At 40.5% G+C, this 20371-nt stretch overlaps 3 protein-coding genes across 7 annotated transcripts in view; 2 read left to right on the top strand and 1 right to left on the bottom strand.

Moving 5' to 3' along the window:
- The window catches only part of LOC308385446 (uncharacterized protein), a 538971-nt gene that overhangs the window by 102486 nt on the left and 416114 nt on the right, over window positions 1-20371 (bottom strand). The gene's annotated exons all lie outside the window — the stretch shown is intronic.
- On the top strand, window positions 1764-7614 carry LOC308385444 (uncharacterized protein). Of its 2 annotated transcripts, none has more exons than XM_080864327.1 (4): window positions 1764-1880; window positions 4364-4469; window positions 5268-6368; window positions 6697-7614. In XM_080864327.1, exons 2-4 carry the CDS (start codon window positions 4452-4454, stop codon window positions 7384-7386), a joined length of 1809 nt encoding a protein of 602 aa, XP_080720453.1. In that variant the 5' UTR covers window positions 1764-1880; window positions 4364-4451; the 3' UTR covers window positions 7387-7614. The 2 variants fall into 2 exon arrangements, with proteins under 2 accessions (XP_080720453.1, XP_080720452.1); XM_080864326.1 differs by having other exon boundaries at window positions 6694-7614.
- Window positions 19152-20371, top strand: part of LOC308385457 (uncharacterized protein) — a gene marked incomplete at its 3' end in the record, with an annotated part of 56093 nt that continues 54873 nt past the window's right edge. The window contains exon 1 of one of the 2 annotated variants that reach the window (XM_080864377.1): window positions 19152-19626. In XM_080864377.1, coding sequence (XP_080720503.1) covers window positions 19609-19626 — 18 coding nt within the window. In that variant the 5' untranslated portion in view covers window positions 19152-19608. The remainder of the gene's footprint in view (window positions 19627-20371) is intronic. The other variant, XM_080864379.1, reaches the window with a different exon arrangement.

Genomic DNA, 20371 nt, shown 5'->3' with positions numbered 1-20371 from the left:
CCTTGTGGGGGTTTGAACAGCCGATTCCGCTTTCTTAATTCTTCGATAAGCCAGGGCCAAGCCAGCTCCGATCAGCCAGAACCCTGTTACCATGGTTCCGAATAGGTAGATATCTTCAGCACTCAGGCTCACCCAAGCCCAAACTTCTCGTTGAGAAAGGGGTGTCAATTGCATTTAGGGACCAGTTGATCCAATCCATAATTCCTCTTTTAGGTTTTAGAGAACAGACTGTGAGAGAGTGTTCCAGGGAAAATACAAAAAAAAACCCACGAGACTAGACAAGGACATAAGCAGGGAAGATTTAGGGAGAGGAGAAAAAGTGCGTCCACCTCCTCCGAGAGCAAAAGAAAGAGCTGATGGTTTGGAGGAAGTAATTATTGAAGTTAACTCAGAAAGATCAATTGGAGAAAAAGAGTCTAACTTAACATCGATGGTACTAAAAGTAGCTGTAGATAATATTACATCTGTGGGATGATTATTGGTAATTTTTTCTCTAATGATAAAAATTTGTTAATATCCAAAGACCAAAAGTCAAGATGCTCGTCAAACTTCACTCCGATTATACTAAAAAGAATCCGAAAAAAGTTCAACCAGTGGCTGCAAAGGGATTTATCTCTGAAAGGTAGAGTTTTAATTACTAAAGCTGAAGGGATATCCCGACTGGCATATGCTGCTCTCTCCTTACATCTGGATAAGAAGATTAGTAAAGACATTGACTGCATGCTCTTTAATTTTATATGGAAAAACAACGGACATATTTTATTTAAAAATAAATCACATTTCCTGGAAACTTGAGTCCAAAATGGGATCCTATTGATGGCTCAGCTGGTTAATAAAGAGGGAGCACTACTTACTTACAATGAATTCCTTACACTATATAATTTTCAAGTCAGTGTTTGGGAATTCTCAATGGTGCTTGGTGCCATACCCTTAATGTTATATAAAAACACTGACAGGTCAATATCTACCTCAGTCACTCTCCCTGATCCAGCTGAGTCAGCAGTGGGAAAAATGTGCTTTTCACAGGAACTTGGTAACAGCAATAAGAGAATACGTAGTTTATTCCAAGAATATATCGTGTCTCTCCCATATATATAATATCTTACTGGAACCAACATGTTCCAGATATCACCTGGAAGACAGTCTGGATGATCCCATAAATATCTAATTGTAAACAAGGTGAAGGAAATCTCATGTAAAATTCTTCATAAATGTTACCCAGCCAGTCACTATATGGTAACATTTAAAAGACACATAAATACTAATTGAACTTTCTGTGGGGATCATCCAGAAACTGTGACACATCTTTTTTGGTACTGTTCCTCTACACAGAGATTCTGGAAGAATTTAACAGTTTTGTTATTGTCCATATTTTAAGGGAGTTTTCTTAATGATGGGGAAATGTTTTATTCTGTTTCTTTAAGTTCACCAGGAAGAATGATAAATTTGTTAATACTTTTAGATAAATAGTTTATCCATAAATGTAAGCTTATTAATAAAAAACCATATTTCTGCGTTTTTATAAGGATATGGAATTGTACATACAATTAATATCAGACTCAACCAACAAAAAGGCTCTCAGAACAATATTTATATGTTGATTTTTTCACGTACTCATATAATTAGTTTTTTTTACCCCTGATTTTGTATGTTCATGTTCTGTTCTTTCGTGTATGTTGTATACTTATTGTGTGTTTCAATAAAGTTCAGTAATAAAAAAAGTACACTCTAAATGAAGCTTCAGACGTCACTAATCACGTGACTCTGGCCAAACGAATCAAGCCTCGACAAAGTGCTTCTGAAGCAGCGTGTTTATCTTTCTGACACACGCACCGGAGCGTCAGCTTCAAGCGGACCATCGCTACCTCTCACATCTAAAGGTAAGTGTCAAGGTAACTTTGAACTGAGTTCAGTCAATCTCGAGTTTTTCGAAGTTTTCTGTTGCTCTCTGTGAGAGGAGACCGTTAAAGGCGAGGCTCTCCAGAGTGTAGCAAAACAGGAAACAGCTGCTGGGTGTGTGTAAGTGTGCAAACGAATAGATTAGAAGTGCAAGTGAGCCACGAGCATAGAAAGCTCAAGTTTCGTGGTTTGTTTTTCTCACCACTGATCACGCGCTCAACACTCTACACATACTGGCATCACACGCGCGCTCTCGAGCATCAGTATTGTACAATTCTGGGCGTCACGTGAGTTGCAGGCGTTACCATATAACGGAAATCTCCATTGTTCTGTAGCAGTGGTTCTCAAACGTTTCACAATGAGTTTCACCCTTACGAGCGACATCACAGCACAGTAGTATAGGCAGTAGCGGTTTTTGATACGGGCGATTTTCATTTTCGCTGCACAACTAAAGCGTGCAATTTACTTTGTGTGCACTCAAATGGAGTCGAGTCAACCAGCGCAACCTCTGGCCAAGTACCATAGCCTACAGCCAGATTAACTTGTGACACGCAGTAGCGGTTTTTGATACGGGCGACACGGGCGGTTACCCATATCAAAAAATCGTGGTGTGGGTAGAGCTTGGTGATAGAACGATAATGATATGTATTGCGAAATAACTTTTTCTCGATAGAAAAATTAAACTATCGCGATAGACCTCGCCGCTCTTGTCCTCTCAAAAAAAAAAACCAAAAAAAAAAAAAAAACAGCCAATCCAAATTAAGTAGCGCAGAGCCGAACCAATCACAGCCGCAGCATCACGTGACTTGTTACGTGCAGCACAAGCGCCAAGGCGCACATGTGTATTTGTTTGGGAAGCAGCCAGCCGGGCTGCCCAGGTAATGAAGGAAATGAGTTTGCCGATGTGAGATTATAATATTATTTTATGCCATGTTAGACCCCTAATTAAAGATTGTGAATGATTATGTAGTTTTAGTTTGCATTATTCTCCTGAATTAGAAGAAGGTGATAACTATTGCATTTGTTAAACTGAGTTGCATTACATTAGACTGCTGATTTGTTGTGAATGAATGATATTGTTATATGATGCATTATATTGCTGAGTTATAAGAAATACTGTTCGCAGAAAGTCATCGCCTTATTTGTCTGATTAGAAGAGAACAGAGCATGCTGGAGTTTTCTGCCCCATCTCAGCAGGAGCAGATAAACGGGGAGCCAAGGTCGTAGCTTAGGCGCCGTGTGAGAGAAAGAATGTGAATGTTTAGGCTTTTATGATAAGGTGGGGGCACCAGAGGCTATAAGAGTTTGATCAATGCTCCACCATTTTGAGATCTGATGCTGTCTGCGCACGGTGTCCATCTCCCACGCGTGTGTTCATTAAAATCATCGCTTGACTCAACCCGGCCGGACCAGTGTTGTTATTGTGGTTTTTCCTCTTGTCTCCATCCCAATATTTGAATCCGTAACACCGACTAGAGAAAAATCAACCGAGAGCGTGAACGAAGGTTACCGAAGAAAAAAACAATTATGTTTCCAATGCTGGAGAGTTTGTCGAATGGAAGAGCCATATAAGTTCCGTAGTGTGAAGGTATTTCGGCTATTTCAAGTCTGACAAAAAACAGAGTAGCGCGCACTGTAAATTGTGCCGAAAGCAAGTCTGGAAATACAATAAACCAGTGCATGCTCAGTCTCTGACTGGAAGCGCTAATTCATCATTCGGCTTTTGTCAGACTAAAGTCACTGTTAAAACTGTTTGAAAAGCTCAGCTATAAAACAAGGAGAGATTGAGAATTTCCTTTTAGTTCTCAGTTTATTTGATATTGACAAAAGTTAGTCAGTTTTGTCTGTTCTTCTGTAAAACAAATTTTTTTAGAATTAATATTTTGTTTCTAAGTGGAATTGACAGTTTAGTCTGTTTCGTTTGTTCTATTTTGAAACTTAAACGCTTTAGCGGCTGCCTTTTGTGTAGTTTGCAATATTTGCCTTTATTTATCTGAAAAAGTCTCATGTTCCTTAAGTACATCTACCCTGTTGAACTTATTATGGGAAATAAATATTTAAATAAAAACAAGCTGCTGATTATTTCACATTTTACTTGTGAGCAACGGCACATTTAAATCTTACAAATATAGTTATTTGGCTTATATCGTGATAGATATCGTTATCGCCTGAAATGAAAAAAAAACATATGGTGATATGAAAAAATCTTATATCGCCCAGCTCTAGGTGGGGGTTAGTCTTTGCTTAATGATTGTTTTAGTCTTAACCATCCACATTGCTGGCATTGCATCTTTCAATGCCAGCAATGCCAGGTATCAGTGCTCAAACCTTTTGTGTTTGTTTCCAATAAGTTGCCCACCTTGGGAAAAAAAAATGTGTTCTTTTACTTGTCAGATGAACATATGAGACACTTTGACTCGTCAGTGCAGTGTGGAGCCTAACAAAGATGTGTTTTGTGTCCCAGCTGATCAGCAGGAGGAGAAGAGTCTGACGGAGCAGCAGAGGAACATTTTCAGCTACTTGGACTCAGCTCAGCCACTACAGAGGAAACAATGAGCTCAACACAGAAGGTGACAGACAGAGCAGGGCGATATGACCAAAAATATTTATCACGATATACATTTGAAAATTTGCGTTAATGATGTAGCTGATGATATAATTGACACTAGACAAAATACTTTACAACTCTAAAAAAACACAGTAATAACGACGGCCTGCTAGCATGCTCTACCACAAATAATGTTTGTTGTGTATCTGACGTACGAAAGCTAAACCAGTTCCACATCACGGAAGTTGCAGCATTTTTACAAACCAATTCTGGTTCATCTGTTTCATTCAACGATCCGCTTTCACCCTTCTCATTCTCCGTCGCTGCCATGTTTTTTCCTCCATGTGATTGTATATGACAGAAGACGAGCAACATCTGTTGTGGAAGCTAATGGGGTTCCTTATGAATAAACAAATAAACAAACATAGGATTTAATATCACTGAATAGTTATGTATAAATCTATACAAATTATAGAAATATGTAATAGAAAACAACAAAATAATATAAATTATAAAATAATATAAAAGTGTGTGTGTGTGTGTGTGTGTGTGTGTGTGTGTGTGTGTGTGTGTGTGTACAATCAGGAGAGATGGGCATGATTTTAAACACTGCTTAAACAGTCATGAATTATTTTTAACAGCAGGTTGGATGTAATGTGTTAGAACTACCAGCAGGTGGGGATAAGAGACCTTTAAGGTGTTTGGTGCCACACTCCACCTTCAGGTTTAAAACTAGTGTTAATGGAGGGAGTTTGAAGGTTGAGTTTGTTCCACGACTGCATTTCACTCACTGCCTCTGTTTGTATCTCTGTCACTGCAGGACCAACATGGAGCGAGAAGTCAGCGCTCTCAGGAGGCCGACAAACCTCACAGAAGAAAGAGAGAGAAAACATACACCTGTGACGATTGTGGAAAGGAGTTTACTGTGAAGTCTAACCTAAAACAGCATCAGGTCATCCACACTGGAGAGAGACCGTTCAGCTGTGACTTGTGTGGAAAGTCTTTTTCCTGGAAGGATTCCCTAAAACAACACCAACTCATCCACAGTGGAGTTAAAGCGTACAGCTGTGATCAGTGTGGCAGAGCTTTTACTCACAGTAGCAGCTTACAGAGGCATCTAGTTACCCACTCTGGAATTAAGGCGTACAGCTGTGACGAGTGTGGGAAGGAGTTTACTGAGAAGGCTAATCTAAAACAGCATCAGGTCATCCACACTGGAGAGAGACCGTTCAGCTGTGACTTGTGTGGAAAGTCTTTTTCCTGGAAGGATTCCCTAAAACAACACCAACTCATCCACAGTGGAGTTAAAGCGTACAGCTGTGATCAGTGTGGCAGAGGTTTTACTCACAGTAGCAGCTTACAGAGGCATCTAGTTACCCACTCTGGAATTAAGGCGTACAGCTGTGACGAGTGTGGGAAGGGTTTTACTTTGAAAGATCATCTAAAACAGCATCAGGTCATCCACACTGGAGAGAGACCGTTCAGCTGTGACTTGTGTGGAAAGTCTTTTTCCTGGAAGGGTTACCTAAAAAGACACCAACTCATCCACAGTGGAGTTAAAGCGTACAGCTGTGATCAGTGTGGCAGAGCTTTTACTCAAAGTAGCAACTTACAGAGGCATCTAGTTAGCCACTCTGGAATTAAGGCGTACAGCTGTGACATCTGTGGAAAAACCTTCAGTCAGATAGGGCACAGAAATATACACCTACGCATTCACACCAGACATGATGTGTACTGCTGTGAACAGTGTGGCAAATACTTTACAACAGACGAAAAGTTACAACGACACATGTTTACCCACACTGAGGAGAGACCTTATCAATGTGACCTGTGTGAGAAGACTTTTAAATCTCCACATTACCTGAGACGACACCAACAGATCCACACCAGAAAGAGACTCTACAAGTGCAGTTACTGTGAGGTATGTATTTATATTGTTATCTTGTCATTTTAGCCTGACTGTTTGGAACAACTCTGCTCATTAAACTGTGTTAGCATGTTAGCAATTCTACTGCATGGAAAAGCAGCTCTGAGTGATTATTCAGATTTTCATGTCAGTTATGATTTTAGTATTACTGTAGTATTATGATGGTAGTATTGTAGTTATTGCAGCCCAGTAAACTGAGTGTGTTAACTGAAACAGTCAAATGTAATTGGACGTCTGCAGAGATGCTCTTTATTTCAGGCGACGTTCAGGATAAAAATGTTGAAGGACTGACGTACACTGTCTTTGTGTCTTTGTTTAGAAGCAGAGCGACACAGATGGATCCAGTTCTCAACCCTGTCATCACTGTGGTGGTGGGAAAGACTTTCATTGTGACCTTTGTGGAAAAACTTTCAGTTGCCAAGCTGACCTAAAAATACATCAACGTAGACACACTGGAGACAAAGTGAAATACTGCAAAGAATGTGGGAGAAGCTTCACCACATCAGGTGACTTAAAACGGCATGAACTGATTCACAGTGGGGTTAAAAAGCACCTCTGTGATCAGTGTGGGTCATCCTTCACCACTGCAAGGGAGCTTAAAACACACAAACGAGTCCACACAGGAGAGAAACCATACAAGTGCAGACACTGTGACAAAAGCTTCTCAGATTCAAGTACTTGTAACAAGCATGAACGTACACACATGGAAGGAAACTACAGCTGTGACCAGTGTGACAAGAGCTTCAGGAATCTCAGTTCATACTCCACACACAAACGATCCCACGTTACTAATAAACTGTTTCACTGTTACCAATGTGCCAAAACATTCACCTCATTGTCTGCTCTGTGCAAACATCAGTGTGATCACTCAGGGCTGAAATCACTCCCATCACTGGATCACAGTGAATCTGAAGAGACAGAAAGATCCTCTGGTTTCAGTGTCAGACTCAAAAAGCTTGAGATCAGGCTCCACAGAGTTCAGATAGAATCATTTAAACTTGTGTTGAACTGAACTGGTTGCTGGGCTGAACGTCTACATAATACAGATTTACATGGGATCTTATTTTCTGTCGTTTTACTGAGTCAGTTTTGTCCTTTTTTCTCTGTCCTGGGCCCTGTTTCAGGAAGCCGGTTTGGAAAACTCAGAGTGAAAAACGACACTCACGGTTGAGTAACCCCGAACTGTCCAACTCGGAATATTCCGTTTCAGAAAGGCTGATAACAATTAGTTCAGTCAACCCCAAGTGAAGCGCGCGGACGAGGATACATAAAGCCCTGATAAGCGGAGCACAGATTAAGCGAGTCACCATGGAGACGGAGGGAAAGAAGGCGCGGTCAATGTATTTCACAGCGCTTGAGGCCGAAATTCTGATGGCAGCATATGCCGATAACATGCAAATTCCGCGAAAAAAAAGGAACACAGCCACAGCTGCAAAAGCATGCATGGCAAAACATAGCCGACAGAGTCAATGCGTGAGTGTTAATTTAAACATTGATCGAGGGATTTCCACCCATTTAACACGTTATTTTATCATATGTTATTTTATTTGTTATTTTATACATTTTATTTTGTGATGTGATGTGAGCGCAGGTGCAACCCAACAGGCCCCAAACGTGCCTGGCAGCAAGTAAAAATGAAATATAAAAATATAGTCCAAACAGGTGAGGTGTAATTGTATTATGAGCCATAGTGCTTGGTCTGTTTGTCCCATGTAAATCAATTGCAGTTAGAGGCTACATTAATTTTCTTTCTGTAAGCACTTATTGAAATTATCTGAGCACATTACAAGTACATATTTGCTTACTCTGTATGCTCAAATGTGGCCCCGTTATAGCCAACAGAAAAAAAGCGGAGGCCCGAAAAACAGGTGGGGGTCCTCCACCACCACCACTCACAGAGGCTGAGCAGTTGGCCCTCAGCCAAAACAGTGGGCGCCCTGTGGCCGAAGGCATCTCTGTGGGGACATCCTCTGAGTCAATAACCCCGCAAGACACAAGTGCCTACATAAGGGGTAAATTCAAAATAATACATGATGTGCATACATCCTTTCTTCACAGTCACCTTTGCAGTGCGACACATTCATTTGATAAACTCTTTACCATAATGAATTATTTTGTAGTGAAGTTATTTTCCGACTGATTTTGCCTTCCCTCAGCCTTGGTTGTCTTTGAGAGCATAATGACAATGAAGTGTAAGGTGCTTGGTATGTTTGTTAATTGCCATTTGGTCCCTTGTAAGTTATAAGTGACCTGTATAAACCTCATATTCTATCAGTTGATGGTGATGGTGTACTGCATCTGGTGCAGCCTCCTGTTGAGCCAGACCAACATGCAGTTGTGAGTAATACTCCACAGATTATATGAGTTTACAGTAGAACAGCAATGTTGTTTATTTCTTTACTACAGGAAAATAATGAAGAAACATTGACAGCTGTTACAGAGGAGGAAGCAACAGAGACACTTTATGAGGTTTACATCTTTTAATACTTTGTGTACAGGAAATACAGGCGACCAATAAAGCCAGTTGAACAAAAAATCTGTTTATTCTTCTTTCAACATGTTGAGGTGATGGGTCAAAGGAAATGATTGTGACATATGGTGTCTCTGACTGCTCTTCCATCTTGTATGTCCGTGGGAGGGTCAGGATGTTCATGGTTTGGATCACTGCTGATGTTTGGTTCAGAAGGACAGTGTTCTCCTCTAATTGTGGCAATGTTGTGAAGAATCACACATGCCACAATAATGTCACATGCCCTTTCTGGGGTGACCCTGAGTCTTTGCAGGCACTGGAACCGGGCCTTAAGCATTCCGATAGTCATTTCAATTCTGGCTCTTGTCCTGCAATTAGCCAGATTATATCGCTGCTGTGGGCCCGGTTCAGGGTCAGGGTAAGGGGTAAGCAAATAGGGTAAACATGGATACCCCCTATCACCAAGCAAGTAGCCAGTGAACTCTCCTAAGACAGAAGGGTACACTTCAGTTCAAATGTCCCTGAAGCAATTGGTCTTTATATATTTTAAAGTATTCTCAACTCACCATGTCCAAATTTTGTGCTCAGTGTACATTCACGGAATATTTGTGAGTCATGGACAGAGCCTGGCCACTTGGCTTCCACATTTGTGATAATGTTGGCAGCATCACATATGATCTTCACAGTGCAGAGAACACAAATTAGCATCCATTACTATAATGAAATAATTTGTTAGTTTGACATGCTACAGGGAACTATGTACCTGTACATTAATGCTGTGGAAAGACTTCCTGTTCACATAGTCTCCTTCATTTACTGAAGGAGCAATGATTGGAATGTGAGTGCCATCTGTATAGCCAATCACGCCTGGGAACCCTGAAAATAAATGTGCAATTTAAGTAGTAGTCCAAGTATCACCACATCATAAATTAAGTTTTGTTCATCCTGATACCTGCAATTTTGTGGCATCCCTCTTTGATAAATCTTGTGGGTCTGTGACCGGGGAACACCACAGACGAGTGCAGGAGACGTTTCAGTGCAACTGTAACATTCCTGACTGCCCGACAGACGGTAGCCTTGGAAACGTGCTCAGCGTCACCAATATTATACAGAAAGCTCCCGTTTGCAAGAAACCGAAGTGCAATACAAATAATATGCAATGAACTGAGAGCATGTCCGCGATGTGTCACATGCGTAATATATGGCCTGAGGATGTTATCCAAATAAATTATAGATTGTGCTGAGAAACGGTAACGTTCGCACAGAAAATCATCAGGAAATGATAAAATGTCCAAACGCGCTCTGATCACTCTCTCCCGGCGGAGAGCTCTGCGGAGAATTTGGGCTTCACGATCTACTGGCTCTTCAAGGAAGTGGCACGCCATGTCCGACACTTCCTACTGTCAGGTTTCCGACAAAGGGGCGGAGACAGTCAGGGTTAGTTGTAGTAAACCTGCTAGGGGGCAGGTTAGCTTCACGGAGTGTGTCGTCATAGTGACTCACTCAGGCTGCAGCTGAACTCGCTTTGTGAAACCGAAAACCCAGAGTTTTCGTTAACTCAGGGTATACTTACTCAGTTTTTCCACTAAACCGGCTTCCTGAAACAGGGCCCTGGTTTTGCTCGTCTGTAAATAATTGAAACTCAGTCAAATAGTTCATTGTTCTCCAGCAAAACGTTTTGGAAACTCATGTTTAACCTTTAAACTCTGACATGTTTTAGCACACAAGGCTTCATCGGGGAGTTCACTCATGATTATTGACACTCACTGACTTTTAATAGTCATTCTATAAATGCTTTCCGTTTAAATGGTCTTACCTGTAAACACTGCTAAATCCACCGGATTCCAGCCAGAGTGGATTCTGGAGTCTTCCCACGCTCCTGTTAGTGATCCTCCATGTGGATGGATGATAACAACCTTCTGAACAATCTAGAAGGAGATGGCCCATATCTATGGGATTGATTTGTGCTAATAATGCCCATTGTATGGACTGATAACAGCCGAAGCGGGTGAATAAAGTCACCCAGTCGCTAGCTGTGCCATTACCCAGCATACACCACTCCATCCATAAATGCAATACACGATACAGAAGTAATAACTAAAATGAATTTATCTGCTGTTTCTCAGGTAGTTGTTTACATTACACAATATATTGTGTTCAGTATACGTCACTACAATGTGATTTCGGAAATGTATAAATATACAAACAAGAGGCTCTTCCGCGGAAATCTCTTGTCGTCAATAAACAACGATTAGGGAGCAGCATAGTATTCAATGGGAGGACCCTGCACGTCAATTCTCGATGCGAGGGGGGTACCCTGCACGTCGATAAGTGAAGCAGAGGGAGCCTGACCATGTGTCATACATTTGACGAGTTGGGAGTGAGAACGTGTTGCTCTGACAGGTAGAGTGTCAATTACTAAAACTGAAGGGATATCACGACTGGCATATGCTGCTCTCTCCTTACATCTGGATAAGAAAATTAGTAAAGACATTGACCGCATGCTCTTTAATTTTATATGGAAAAACCGTACACATATTAGAAAATCTGTTGTGATGAATAACTATGAATCAGGTGAGCTTAACATTTTAGACTTTTCTACTTTAAATAACACTTTCAAAATGATTTGGGCTAAACATTTTCTTAAAACCCTACCTCTATCTGGAATTTTATACCATATCATATTTTCTCCTATTTTGGTGGCTTTAATTTTATTTTAAATTGTAATTACAGTGTTGGAAAACTCCCTGTAAATCTTTCATCCTTCCATAAGCAAGTCCTCTTAGCGTGGACCCTCATTTATAAACACAACTTCTCACCACACATATAACTCATCTGGAACAACAGAGATATTTTATTTCTTTTATTATCACTTTTCCTGGAAACTTGGGTCCAAAATGGGATCCTATTGGTGGCTCAGCTGGTTAATAAAGAGGGAGCACTACTTACTTACAATGAATCCCTTACACTATATAATTTTCCCATCAGTGTTTGGGAATTCTCAATGGTGCTTGGTGCCATACCCTCAGGTACTTTAATGTTATATAAAAACACTGACAGTTCAATATCTACCTCAGTCACTCTCCCTGATCCAGCTGAGTCAGCAGTGGGAAAAATCTGCTTTTCACAGGAACTTGGTAACAGCAATAAGAGAATACATAGTTTATTCCAAGAAGATAACGTGTCTCTCCCATATATATAATATCTTACTGGAACCAACATGTTCCAGATATCACCTGGAAGACAGTCTGGATGATCCCATAAATATCTAATTGTAAACAAGGTGAAGGATATCTCATGTAAAATTCTTCATAAATGTTACCCAGCCAGTCACTATATGGTAACATTTAAAAGACACATAAATACTAATTGAACTTTCTGTGGGGATCATCCAGAAACTGTAGCACATCTTTTTTGGTACTGTTCCTCTACACAGAGATTCTGGAAGAATTTAGCAGTTTTGTTATTGTCCATATTTTAAGGGAGTTTTCTTAATGATGGGAAAATGTTTTATTCTGTTTCTTTAAGTTCTCCAGGAAGAATGATAAATTTTTTTTATTATACATTTCTTAATACGTTTAGCTAAATTTTCTATCCATAAATGTAAGTTTATTAATAAAATGCCATATTTTTGCCTTTTTATAAGGATATGGAATAGTACATACAATTAATATCAGACTCAACCAACAAAAAGGCTCTCAGAACAATATTTATATATGTTGATTTTTTTTCGTGTACTCATGTAATTATTGTTTTACCCCTTGTTTTTTTATGTTCATGTTCTGTTCTTTCGTAAACTTCATCTGATGGCGCGTTATGGAAGCCTCGCTTCTGTCAGTCTGCCCCAGGGCAGCTGTGGCTACAAATGTGGTTTGCCTCCACCAGTGTGTGAATGTCAGAGTGATTGAATAGTGGCATTGTAAAGCGCTTTGGGTCCCTTGAAAAGCGCTATATAAATCCAATCCATTATTATTATTATTATTATTATTATTATTATTATTATTATTATTATTAGTTGAAAAACTGTCTAAAGTCTTTAATAAAATGATCAGCATTCTGCTCTACCAGGTGTAACAATTGAGTTTAACATCCAGCCATCCATGAAAACTGAATTTATGACATTTAATGGAGTTAGAAGTTAGCAGGAAGTTAGCTCTCTAGCTTCTATCTAAATACAATATAGTCAAAGGAGCTTGCAAAGAAAAGCGTCTGGACTTCTTTAAGTTACTTGAAGACGTTTCACCTCTCATCCGAGAAGCTTCTTCAGTTCTAAGGTCAAATGGTGGAGAGTCCCAGATATAAACCTAGTGGGAGTAACCCCCCACAGAGGGACAAAAGGACCCCCTGATGATCCTCTAATCGCCTGAGACAAGGTGTGAAACTGGGTGTGGGTCCCAATCAGCCAGAGTTTCGGGTGAGTTCATTGTGAAACCTGGCCCCACCTTATCATGCGAATTCCTGAGATCAGATGGCCCAGGATGTGAGTGGGCGTTAAGGCGTCTGGGAAGGGGTTTTGTCTTTCGGGTGAACCAGTTTTTGTCTGAGCGTGTTGCTGGGTCTGAAATGCACCGGGATGTCATGCTTGGAGAAAACTCTCCTGAGTTTTTCTGATACACCGGCTACATAGGGGATGACAATGTTGTTGCGTCTGTCCTTCTTATCAGGACATCTTATCTTGGTCCCTCTGTGGGGGGTTACTCCCACTAGGTTTATATCTGGGACTCTCCACCATTTGACCTTAGAACTGAAGAAGCTTCTCGGATGAGAGGTGAAACGTCTTCAAGTAACTTAAAGAAGTCCAGACGCTTTTCTTTGCAAGCTCCTTTGACTACGATGACCTGGATGACTGAGAACCTTCACAGACATAAATACAATATAGCATGTCCTGACTGCGGGGTTTTGGAAACAATTTGAAACGTACAGCTCTGTTATCACTTCCAACATAAATGAAGACAGAAAACTAAAGTGACGTTTGTAGGGTTACTGAAGTTTGGCTAGCTGGTATATAATGATGTGCTACGTGACCGCTAGCGACACAGCCATGTTAGCATAATATAAACAAGCTAACTTTTTTTCCACTCGATAAAAGTTAACGTGAGTGTTCTCGGTGGTCAGGAACAAATGTAATCGCATGGCAGGATGCTGTAAAAAGACCAAACTTCAGCCAGGAGAACAACTGAGATAATCCATCCACAATACGAGGTTAGTCATTCATATACTGCTGCGTGGGCTGGGCTGTAGTTACATCCTAAGGTTTTAAAAACTGAGCTTAAATAAATGATTAGCGGTAATAAAAGCCGAGGGAGGTCAACAGTGATCACTGACTGTTTTAGGAGCTTTTTGAGATTAAATAGAAGAAAATACAAAACATTAAACATGTTAACAACACAAAAGCCATATTAAACGCAGACTACTTTAGGTCCGGAAGTAGGATTCGTCACATCATCACTTAACGACCGGATTGAAATCAGTTACACAGCGATTAAAAAGAAACAAAAATGGCAAGAAGCTGTTGTATTATTAACAGCAATAGCCGGTCACATGAGAGCTACGGGAAGCCGACGTGTAAAGAGATCGGTTGTTATCGGATTACGTCGTTGAAGAGAAATTGTTCAAGCCATGTTTCTGAAGTAACAAAGAGCCAACGGATGGCCTGGATTGCAGCCATTCGAAGACTAAATATAACGTCCCAGAACACTCCAGCTCACAGGTTAGTCTGCTCCAAGCATTTCCACAAAGGTAAGTGTTTTGTAGTAGTTAACACGTAATTTTTCATAACATAATTGGTGATATAAGTTACAAGCAAGTCTGGCGCTGAACAGAAATTGTTGCGCTATGGTCCTTTGTTTATTGTGCATAAATGGTGAATTGTCCTGACACAACATTGCGTTTCGCTTCTGTTATTATGGTACATTGACAAAAACATATACTTTTATTCACAGGATAAAACAGTTTTTTTTTGTATCACTAATTGGCCAGTACAATTACAGCATACAATATTATTGTCACTGCTACATTTCTGTGATGCGTACCAGAAATTATTTCCACTACTAATTAATTACTGTTGAGCTCAAAGGTCCTATTAATAAACTGTTAACGAATGTGTATTTATGAAGACGATTTGTGAGACTGGTAAACTTATGATACGTACGATGGTCTTTCGGTGCATTTCAAGGTCCTGTACCCATCCGTCGGTAAACTGTACCTGGGCTTGTTGCAGTGACCTGAAGTTACTAAAAACGTCATGAGTGTATGCACTCACTCCAAGAACCGTATAATTATAAATATGAGCGTGGTGAAAGTTGGGCAGCATGCTAACGTATTTTGTCCACTCTGTGTGCTCGTCAGGGTCTAACCCTTTCACTCGTTTGATTTTTTCCTCGTATCTTTTCTTTGACTTTTCATCAAGTCTGTCTTTGTACGGACCGGCATTGTTCTCCTTTGTTTTTTACATACCTTTTTTGGGGGGCAAAGAAAAAGCAAGAAGGTATTGGAACCGGAGAATGAACGTTTTGCGGTGCTGCAAATGCTTGCATTTGATTCATTGGTTTGATTGTTTTGCCACTAGTACCCGGCATGCAATGCGCGAAAGTCACGTGGTCTGTCAATCTCTATTCTGGGTGTCACGTGGGTTGCAGGTGTTACCATATAAGGGAAATTACCATTGTTCTGTAGCAGTGGTTCTCAAACGTTTCACAATGAGTTTCACCCTTACGAGCGACATCAAAGCGCAGTAGTATAGGCCTATTTAACACCACATACACATGAAGACGTTTCACCTCTTATCATCCGAGAAGCTTCTTCCGTTCTAAGGGTCAAATGGTGGAGAGTCCCAGATTTAAATGTATTTCAAGCTTCTTAAAGAAGTCCAGACACTTTTCTTTCCAAGCTCCTTAGACTACGATGACTGAGAACCTTCACAGACACCACATACACATATTTGCCAACATTCAAAAGGTGTGTGGGTGTGGGCCAGGTCCTTCGAAAATCTGGTAGGCTGGACGTGACTGATTGTGAGGTTGGACGGTCTAGCCTTCAGAATTGCATCACAACCTCTCTCAGTGGAGTGAAACTTTGCCGTCTGCTCCTTGCTATCTAAAATATAACCGGACGCATAAATTCTTGACCATCTCACACTTTTGTTTAATCAGTTTTCTGTTTGACGTGTTTTCAGCTGTGTGAAACTCCCAGAGGAACCCTCCCGAGGGAATAATAATGTTTTATTGTGTATGAATGCGAGAGTGAATGAATAGTGGCATTGTAAAGCGCTTTGGGTGCCTTGAAAAGCGCTATATAAATCCAATCCATTATTATTATTATTATTATTATTATTTATTTAATTTAATAACTTTGATCTCAGCCTAACTGATTTAGTCAGGAACAAATAAAACACTGAAAAAAGCCAAACAATAATATTTTTAAGTTGTCTGAGTCAGCGGTCCCCAACCTTTTTTGCGCCACGGACCGGTTTATGCCCGATAATATTTTCACGAACCGGCGTTTAAGGTGTCGCGGATACAACAAAATAAAACTAGTACTGGTACCGAAAAAAAGAAGATTTATTCATAACACACGTGAAAAGACCCAGGAATAATAATAATGGATTGGATTTATATAGGGCTTTTCAAGGCACCCAAAGCGCTTTACAATACCACTATTCATTCACTCTCACATTCATACACTGGTGGAGGCAGCTATAGTTGTAGCCACAGCTGCCCTGGGGCAGACTGACAGAAGCGAGGCTGCCATATCGCGCCATCGGCCCCTCTGGCCAACACCAGTAGGCAAGTAGGGTTAAGTGTCTTGCACAGGGACACAACGACCAGGACAGAGAGCCCAGGGATCAAACCGGCGACCTTCCAGTTACAGATGCGATTCCCAACCCCCTGAGCCACGGTCGCCCATGAAACAGAGTTAACGATAACAAAATAACACTGAAAACCGATATAAACCCTGAAAACCATACATTTCACACCTGAGCCTCAACTCTCGCAGCCGGTACCAAACGACTCACGGACCGGTACCGGTCCGAGACCCGGGGATTGGTTGAAACAATGACGGCTCGTGCGATCTGACACTGATGTTCCTTGAGTATGAACTTCAGCTTGGATCTCTTTAGAAGTCTTTCTGGGCTCTTTTGTTACCTTTCGGATTATCCGTCTCTTTGATCTGTCATCACTTTTCCTCCTGTGGCCACATCCAGGGAGGTTGGCTACAGTTTCATGGATCGTAAATTTCTGAATAACATGTGCAACTGTAGTCACAGGAACATCTAGCTGCTGGTAGATGGTCTTATAGCCTTTAACTTTAACATGCTTGTCTATGATTTTCTTTCTGATCTCCTGAGACAACTCCTTCCTTTGCTTCCTCTGGTCCATGTTGAGTGTGGTACTCACCATGTCACCAAACAACACCTGGAGTCCTATATATAGGCCCACTGACTTATTACAAGATTGTAGACACCTGTGATGCTGATTAGTGGACACACCTTGAATTAACATGTCGCTTTGGTCACATTATTTTCATTCTTTTCTAGGGGTACCATCATTTTAGTCCAGCCCTGTTTCATCCATTTATTATTTAAATAATTCAGTTGAAGCATGGTTGAAAAGCAATGTCTGATTTTCATTGGTTAAGATTCATAGAATTTTATTTATTATTACTTTTGTCAGATTAAAGTTTTTTTCTGTGACCATTGTGAGTTCTTCTTTCATTGACTGAAGGGTACCAACAATTTTGTCCACGTCTACAGCGCTACTCCCTCGGACCGAGAAACTCCTCTCTCGGGCCGAGAAACTCCTCTCTCGGGCCTGGGTGACGGTATTGCTCTTGAGCTCATGTAGAGCACACTGTCCTTGCTAGAGACAGATGAAGGCGGATTCCTCTTCACTCAAGTCTTCCTCCGACAGCTGGCTTCACCAATTCACTGTTGCTGGCTGCAAAGGGTTACTACTCACTTGCAGAAGGGGCCCCCACCACTGGCAATAAGCTGCTCTTTATAGAGGACTCATGCTCGGGGAGACGTTTTCTGGTACACTCTCTCTCCCAGAAGAGCCCCGGGAACGCTTGTCGTCTTTGCATACCTCCACAATTACATATTGTTTAGTCTTTAAAAAAAATTGAGATTTTCCGTTTACCACCAGAGAGAGACTAAGTACTACTAGTGGTATGTGTACCACAGTTTGAGAACCACTGTTCTAAACCATGCTGTGAAACTCCTGGGGACCACCCCTTAAGGGTGAGATTAAAAGTATATGTGTATGACTGAGGGGCTGCCCCTCAGATCTGCTCTGGGAGAAACATAAGAATGTAGAAGAGGTGAAGGGAGTGTGTGTTTTTAAAAAAAATAAACAAGCAAATACGTTCGATACAGTGCTTTCGGTTCGGTATGCATATGTATCGAACAATACAAAATCTTTTATTTGTTTTATCAACTTTTCTTCCAACGATGCTGTCTGTGTTGAGCGCTCAGTAGATCTGTGTTCGACTACCCCGCCTAGGCTGCACTGTCGAGTGCAGATCCACTGAGCGCAGCGCAAGCTAGCAAGACAGAAGCCAAGCTCGTTGCAATATGGCAACTGCCTCAACGCTACCCGAAATTGAACCTCCCCCACCTTCATTCAGATCTGGCGTTTGAAACTATCTTGATGTTCATGTGAAGCATGACCCTGAAGGTAAGCGCGTCATGGACAAAAGTAAAACAGTATGTCGGATGTGCCACGCAATGCTCAATTGGTGGGAACTAGTGCGTTAGCGCAGTTAGCTTGTTAACGTGTTGATGCCGTACAGCCCCACGCACACGATCCATGGTAACTCGTTAAGGGAGATTTGCAGCGTTATGGCGTTAACGTCATTTTAACGAGTTTAACGCTGACAGCGCTAGTGGGAACACAATGAATATGACTACACATTTATGCCGACATCATCCTAGTGCAAAGACAAGTGGAAGCAGACAAAAACAACAAGCACGCATGCTACAAACTTTACCCGAGTCATTTAGGCAGCCGTTAGCACATGATTCTCCTTATGGGGACCTGATGTTTAATATGCTGCTGAGAGTATAGCCCAGAAGAAGCGTATAGAATAGCTTTTTTTTTGGAAAGAGCCATTTCTCTGTAATAAACTCTTTTCCAAAGATGATTGAGTTTTCTATCAGATTTATTTATTTTTGTTGTTTCATCAACATTAAATTTAAAAACTGTACTTTTGAGTTAAAATATATATTTATAATTTTAATAAATGACAAATTAAAAAGGCATGAACATTTTTTTTTTGTATCGAAAAAATATTGAACTGTGACACCAAAGTATCGAACTGAACTGTGAATTTTGTGTATTGTTGCACCCCTAGTTGGAGGTAAAAGTGCTACAATGAAAAACATTTCAAGGAAATGTAAAAAAAAATGTATTCCAGGATAAAACACAGCTGTCTTTGTCTTATCGGTGCAAATCGGTGTGTCGGCCCACTGGGCATTTGATTCTAATAACAGGCCTCAGTCTCTCCTGCTACTGGTCTGCCATACTGCTAAATTTGGTATCGGTGCTCAAACCTTTTGTGTCTGTTTGCCCACTTGGGGAAGCAAAATTTTTTTGTTTTTTGTTGTCAGATGAACATATGAGACACTTTGACTCTTCAGTGCAGTGTGGAGCCTAACAAAGATCTGTTTTGTGTCCCAGCTGATCAGCAGGAGGAGAAGAGTCTGACGGAGCAGCAGAGGAACATTTTCAGCTACTTGGACTCAGCTCAGCCGCTACAGAGAAAACAATGAGCTCAACACAGAAGGTGACAGACAGAGCAGGGCGATATGACCAAAAATATTTATCACGATATACATTTGAAAATTTGCGATAACAATGTAACTGACGATATGATTGACCCGAGACAAAATACTTTACAACTCAACAACTTTATTAGTGCAAAAAAAAAAACCCATTAATGTATTTTCACTTAAACCAACAGCTGTTTTTTATGTGCATTAAAGTTATATAAAAATTTAACAGTGCAAATACAAATGCCTTGGAGCAAATGTCAGCCAATTTCCTCTGGAAATGCCTTTTGGTTAAACTGTCAGCAAGCCATTTGCATTTGCACTGTTAATTTTTTATATAACTTTAATGCACATAAAAAACAGCTGCTTGTTTAAGTGAAAATACATTGATGGTGTTTTTGCACTAATAAAGTTGTCAATTATATCGTCAATTATATTGTTTTCACAAATTTTCAAATGTATATCGTGATAAATATTTTTGGTCATATCGCCCTGCTCTACTTTCATGTGTTACTGTTTAGGCTTATATGTGTTTGATGTTTGGTTTCTTTTTCTTAATGTAAAAAACCCTTAGGTTACAATCAGACATTTTTCTTCACTGAACCAAGCTGGTCATTTTACCAGCTCAGCTCTAATTCATATGACAGATAATATATGGTATAAACATCTAGATGATGGGAAAGTGGTATTCTTGTACTTTAGTGCTGCATTTGATTTGATAAATGATGATCTTTTGATTGATAAACTAAAATGTTATGG

The sequence above is a fragment of the Rhamphochromis sp. 'chilingali' genome (assembly GCF_963969265.1).
Source record: "Rhamphochromis sp. 'chilingali' genome assembly, chromosome: 18".
Taxonomy (NCBI): Eukaryota; Metazoa; Chordata; class Actinopteri; order Cichliformes; family Cichlidae; genus Rhamphochromis; species Rhamphochromis sp. 'chilingali'.
This window is presented reverse-complemented; position numbering and strand designations above follow the sequence as displayed.